At 35.9% G+C, this 6,271-nt stretch overlaps 1 protein-coding gene across 1 annotated transcript in view; it reads right to left on the bottom strand.

The window, feature by feature from the left end:
- Positions 1-2,864: 2,864 nt before the first annotated feature.
- The window catches only part of LOC104280753 (inversin-like), a gene marked incomplete at its 3' end in the record, with an annotated part of 11,883 nt that continues 8,476 nt past the window's right edge, over positions 2,865-6,271 (bottom strand). The window contains exons 3-4 of the mRNA XM_009878502.1: positions 5,688-5,773; positions 2,865-2,978 (exon numbers count right to left, since the gene is read on the bottom strand). Of these exons, the coding sequence (XP_009876804.1) occupies positions 2,865-2,978; positions 5,688-5,773 (200 nt within the window). The remainder of the gene's footprint in view (positions 2,979-5,687; positions 5,774-6,271) is intronic.

Below are 6,271 nucleotides of genomic sequence, written 5' to 3' on the forward strand. Positions count from 1 at the left end.
ATTCATTCACACTTCATGAACCTATATGCACAAATTAATATTACTTATCATGAGCTCTCACTCAACAGAAACAGCATCAAAACTTACCAGCCTAGGGAAAACAGAACATGAACTAACTACCATCATCTCTGAAAGGCACTGTGATTATCTATTTTCATTGCATAGCTTGGGAAAGAAAGTTAGAAGCACATGTGCTGTTTCATGCAGTGCAAATAATGCCTTACAAGTGTTTAGAAAAACTACAGCTCAAGGAAATAGCTCTTGAAAAACGTAGTGAGGGCAAAAACATATAAGCTTGCTTGCAGACAAGATTTATTCAGGAGCTTTTAATACAAACATCTTTTACCTGGACAAGAATGGGGAACTAACATTCTAGTTTGGGGGCTCTTGGACTACCTTGACTATACTCTTCAGGTAAGACTTGGGAATAACCTAATAAAATAAGTGAACTAAAGACTACCTTCTGTTTCTAATTTTCTGCCATGTCTTATCCTTGCCACAGGCTGTTTTTTCTTACTTCTTTACCAGTATGTTGACTGGTGAGTACACAGGAACACATCTTTTTTTTTTTCTTAGTTTAAGAAAAATTACAATTAAAGATCATTAAAATGTACTCTCCTACTCTACACAGTATTCCTAACTACATCCTGGATGTACTGTTATTTATCAATAACCGTGTCAGCAAAGAATTCATATAAGCTACAGAATATTTAATGCTTCCAGATAATGAAAGCCACATTTTCCCACTGGGGTCGTATTAATCTTCCTGAAGTCAAAATTAATATCCTCCTGACAGTTAATCATCCTGATAGATTATTTTAAGCGCATATTATTAGCAGCCAACAACAAAACTATTGAATTTTTTTCTTCTATTCCTGCAAATACAAAAAGCTGTGCTTGGGGTATTCACAGAGAAACACACTGCTAACAAGTGAGCATCCTCTGTGATAAATTATGAAAGAAGTAGACCTGGGTTTTTTCCTTACATTGAACTCAAACTACTTAATGAAAGATAAATGAAAAAATCATATAGATGTAATTTGGGTATGCAGAAACATTTCCATTCAGAAGTAGGTAACGATGGTGTTTACATAAGTTGCAGTGTAAGACAAGCAAATGCTACCAGAGCAAGTGAAAATGAATGCCTACAATTAAACTGCAATCCCAGTACTCATATCTGTCTTCACAGCATGTTTATTTCACGATAATCTAAATTCTATCAGTTTAAACAATCTGTACCCGCATAGTAATACAATTCCTCAGTGTGAAATCTCTGTCAAATTATGTTAAAGATTTTAATTCTGTTGCAGTCAGTCACTGCTACAGCTCCCAGAAATCATGAACACATTCATGAAGTGACAACTATTGTCAAATTCCTATAGCAATACTCGCAGATGCACTCCTGCAGCAATTCATATCACTTTCTGGTGGTCCTGCATTTCTGAGGTCTTTTTTGTTTGATTGTTTTTAACTTAAATTTTCTGAAGTTAATGACTTTTTTTTTTTTTACTTTTTTTAAGGGTGTGCATCCTTTCTAAATTGCTTGGGAGACCTGTGCACTTAATGATACAGACTAAAACATTCTACCTTTATAGTACAACAAAAGAATACCCAAGAAGAAAAAAAAAACACAGGTAACTTCATCTACATGACTTTCTGCTTACAAAGACTGAAACATCACGAGGATGATGAAGAAAAGACAGTTACTACAAAAGATCACATCGGTGAAGATGTGAAAAAGATGACTTGCTAAAAAAGTATGCTTTGGCTGAGATTTGTTTGCCGCAATTTAGACATTGACAACATCAAAGCCTGACAACATCAAAGCCTACATGAGTCAGATGCCTAAAAGAATGACTGAGCTAGCCAGGGAGTCCTAAGGCACACATCTATACTTTAGGGTGAATCAACTGCAGCCTAAAGTTCACTAACTTTAAAAGTCATCTAGATGAACAGCTCACATGTAGATGTCTGCTATGTAAATTTCTACAGTTCCATGAGATTCTCATCTCATTGTCTCACATCACATTGTAGTATATTTTGAAATTTTCCATCAAGAGAAAAGATGTATTTGTTACACTTAAGCAAAGAGTTTAACTTTCTAGCTCCTTATTCATGATAAGAATCTTTTTTAGACCAACATGTGCAAAGTTTAAAAGCCGTAATACAAAGGATGTCTATCATCAAATGGAAGACCTACTGTTACAAACATAATTATCATCATTAAGCAATCACTCAAAGGTTATCATATCAATGTGGAACACAGTTGTTTTCAAAAGTTATTGCTATTTCAAGCAGTATTGAGAGCTGAAATTTCTGACCCTACCTTATCAACTCCAGGAACTTTCTGCAAAAAGAGTTGTGAGAACACTTATGCTTAATCTATCAAGGAAAGTGGCTAGGTGGACCAGTAAGTAAGGGAATATACTAACTCTTACGTCTTGCAAATAGCTCAGAATGTCATTAATGAAGTCTGAGACAGAGAGATTAAAATAACCATTTTTTGAGAACCTGATACATCTTTCCAGATAACCCTTGCTTTGTAGGCATGGTCCAGTAACAAAAGCCATTTGGATGAAGCATGGCATGACGAGGATGACATAGCAACTTTGAGTTGAGACTTGAGTTTCCTCGTTAACTGGCAAACATAACCTAGATATTAAAACTGCATTAGACAGGGTCACTGAAATCATCGGATCATCTTTGCTTTTTATCTACCCTTGAAACTGAAAGGAATAGCACGTGGAATAGAATCATAGAATGTGTTGGGCTGTAAGGGACCTCTAAGGGTCATCTAGTCCAATCCTCCTGCAGTGAGCAGGGACATCTTCAACTACATGAGGTTGCTCAGAGCCCCATCTAACCTGACCATGAATGGCTCCAGGGATGGACCTCCACCACCTCTCCAGGCAACCTGTTTCAGTATTTCACCATCCTCGTAATAAAGAGCTTCTTCCTGGTATCTAGGTATCTGGTATCTAGAATAGCATGGGTATAAAATGGAATAACACGGGTGAGTCTGCCTAGCTATGCTATCAGAAACATTTAGTAGAGACTACGAATAGCATTTATATCAAGTGAATTGTTTATTGATATCCAAAGCAAAACAGAGCTATTTTGACAACTTACAGTTCTACAAGATGGATTCTAGAACACTTGTGGCACAACAAGCAAAAGCACATGAGTGCAGCAGGATCCCTGAGACAAAACCAACTACAAAATTGCAAGTAACAAAGTAATTACTTAAAAAGGAGTTAGAGATGCAATTAGAAAAAGATGAAGGATTAAGGGGCTGCTGTGAGACTCTCTATCACAGGAGATAATGTTTTGTATAACCATATGGATAATGCTGTAATCTTTACCTGTCATTTTGGAAGAGCTCTGTATTAATAACACATGAGAATTTGAAATTTCAACACTAGATGTGATTGTTAGCATTCTGAAGCACTAGACAAAATGCTTTTATGAAATAAAATCCTTACACAACAGTAATAACAAACTGACAGGAGCAAAACTAGATGATCGTTTGAGGTCCCTTCCAACCCCTAACATTCTGTGATTCTGTGAAAAGTTGCCTGTTATTCTGCAGACAATAGCTGGAAGTATAAAACTTGCAGATGTATATAAATAAATAAAAATAAAACGTAGTAGAGAGCTGGTACGTTTAAGCATATACACATTTACCAAGCAAATCTAGATCTGTAAATCACAGAGGTGTATGCAGAAGCTAGTTATGCAGATGTTAATGGAATGATGTTACAGCTGTTCATTTAAGTCCTATCCAACCAGAAATCCATCCTAGAGAAGAAAAGCAATTAGAGGTCTACATCATTTTACTTAATACTGATGACCTATGGCTGACTTCAGGGCTATATCACATTTCTGAATGTTTGTTCTATAATACAGACTAAAAACCAAACATACCAGCTATTTTACTACGACTGAAAGACATGAACTGACAGTCCTGTTATCAGTGAAGTTTCCAGACAGAAAAATGAGTTTCAGTTCAAGTGAGCAGGCACTTCTACTAATACTCTTCTCACAAACTCTTCGCCTCCGAGACAGTTCTGTGGCTCACAAATACAGCAGAGACCATTTTTTGTCAAATAAACTGCAAGACTGTTTCAGAGGAACATCTATAAAGGGACATGTAAAGGAAGCTTGTAGAATGAAAAACCTAAAGAGACTCAAATACTCTGACAACAAACTCTAGCCCTCATGACGTTTCCTGCGATCTGATGAGTAAGGTGTTCCAAAAGCTCTCCCCAAGAGAGCAAAAAACTGGCAAATGGATTTCTAGTATTCAGAGAGGAAGGCTCCTGCTCAGAAAACCTTGCTTCATTTTACATCCATCTGCTTTAGTTGAGAATGTGTGTGTGGAAAAGTGTCTTCTCTTCCTGTCTCTTCACTGCTTGTATGTAAAAGTCTGTGCATTAATCTTAACTTCTCTCTCCAAAGAAAATGAAAATTAGGATGCAATTCAAGTGCAATTTAGAAATCTGAATCTCAAAGTGCTGACATTCTAAACAACTCGCACCTCTGACTACAGAAGAATGGAGATTTAGAAAGTTATGTAAACTTGCTTTTGCTGAAGCGTAGGATAGTGACTGACTTATAAGCTTGAACACAAGAACTAAACATTGGCCCTGGTAAATATATAGATTTACAGTTAACCAATAGTGACAATAAAATCTTTTTTCTTTTTCTGTCTGAACATCAACTTTCAGTATTGGTTACTGAGGAATTAATTATCTTTTTTTTTTACTTTGGGAAAAAAGAATTATGATATAAACCAAAGGTATCAGAGAGGAATAAGAATGCAACACATTTAAACAGCCGAAAATGCATGGAACATGAAGTTGTTCTGAATTTTAATTGTATATGTTTTGCAGAAGACATTCATGACAGAAATGTAGATCTTAAAATGTTAATCAGGAAAGACTGAAGACAAAATTTTACACATGCGAAATATTAATTTTGTAAGCTGACATCAATAGTGAGTAACTTCTGAGAAGACACAGAATGCAGTTTCACAGGACAGCTAAGTCACCAATAAAAAAAGCAGCTGCAAGGGCTGTTTCCTGACCACTTCTTGCCACCCCAGCACTATGATGTCACAAGCACTCACATGCACACCCACTTATTGTGTACGCCTAGTGCATGCACAGTAAGTGGGTGACTGCATAAAATCTGGTAAAACAGCCTGAGATAAAGACAAGACCCTTTATTTCAGCTGTGCTGTCAACTGAAAACACATCTAAGATAGTCCAAGTATCACATGGTACAAATTGCCCATTCATGATTGCAGGAAGACAGAAAGGAAATGGAGAGCACATACAGTTAATGGATATTACGCCAAGACAAAACATCTCTTGCCTTGAATAGCTGCAATACAAATACTCACAATATGAACATATGAAGATTTCAACAAGAATTTATATTGGTTTAACCAAATAGATGAATTAGCCTATTTCAACTCTATAATGTACTGTAAATAATTACGATGGTAGCCTAATACGCTACCGTACACATATCAAGAATCCGTTCACACTAGTTTTTGGTAGCTAACACTTTTACCTACTGAAGTTGTACATTTAAATGGACACTTAACTCCCAATAAGGTGTGCAGCAACACAGACCAACCTGTCCCTATGGATCCACATGCAAGTGTAACTGAAGAATGTCACCTTATAATCCTCCCAAATGCTTCTCTACTCAATTGCTCCTTAGTAAATAATGTGACCATACTATAGCCACCTTTATGTAAACCAAACTAAAATAAAAAATAAAAATTAAAAAAATAAAAATTAAAAAAATAAAAAATATAAAATATATAAAACATCTGAATGATGTGAATTATTAGAATGGGTGACAAAAATCTTAGAAATGGTTTGCTGTGAATATCATGACAGGAGCTCTAATGGTACCGAAAGTCACACAGCTGTCATAGACAAAACAACTTGAACTTCTGAGCAGTTACAGTTTTGGACATACCATAAAAAGAAAAGTAGTAAACAAAAAGCTGTTCCTTTCAGTTTGAGTTTTTAATCTTCTCTGTGGAGTCTTTTTCACAGTTCATGAACTTAAATGTCTTAGTAAGCTAGCCAATTCACCGTTTCTTTTTTCCTCCTCCCATCAGCAATTTGATCACTCTCCTGTAAGCAGACACTTCCACAAGCCCTAAACACACTCAAAATTTATTGCAGGTCTCAAGTTACACTTTAAATTACATTTTATTGTTGAAAACCTTATTTAGCACTTCTTCAGCAGG

Source organism: Apaloderma vittatum, unplaced genomic scaffold, assembly GCF_000703405.1.
Source record: "Apaloderma vittatum isolate BGI_N311 unplaced genomic scaffold, ASM70340v1 scaffold14021, whole genome shotgun sequence".
Taxonomy (NCBI): domain Eukaryota; kingdom Metazoa; phylum Chordata; class Aves; order Trogoniformes; family Trogonidae; genus Apaloderma; species Apaloderma vittatum.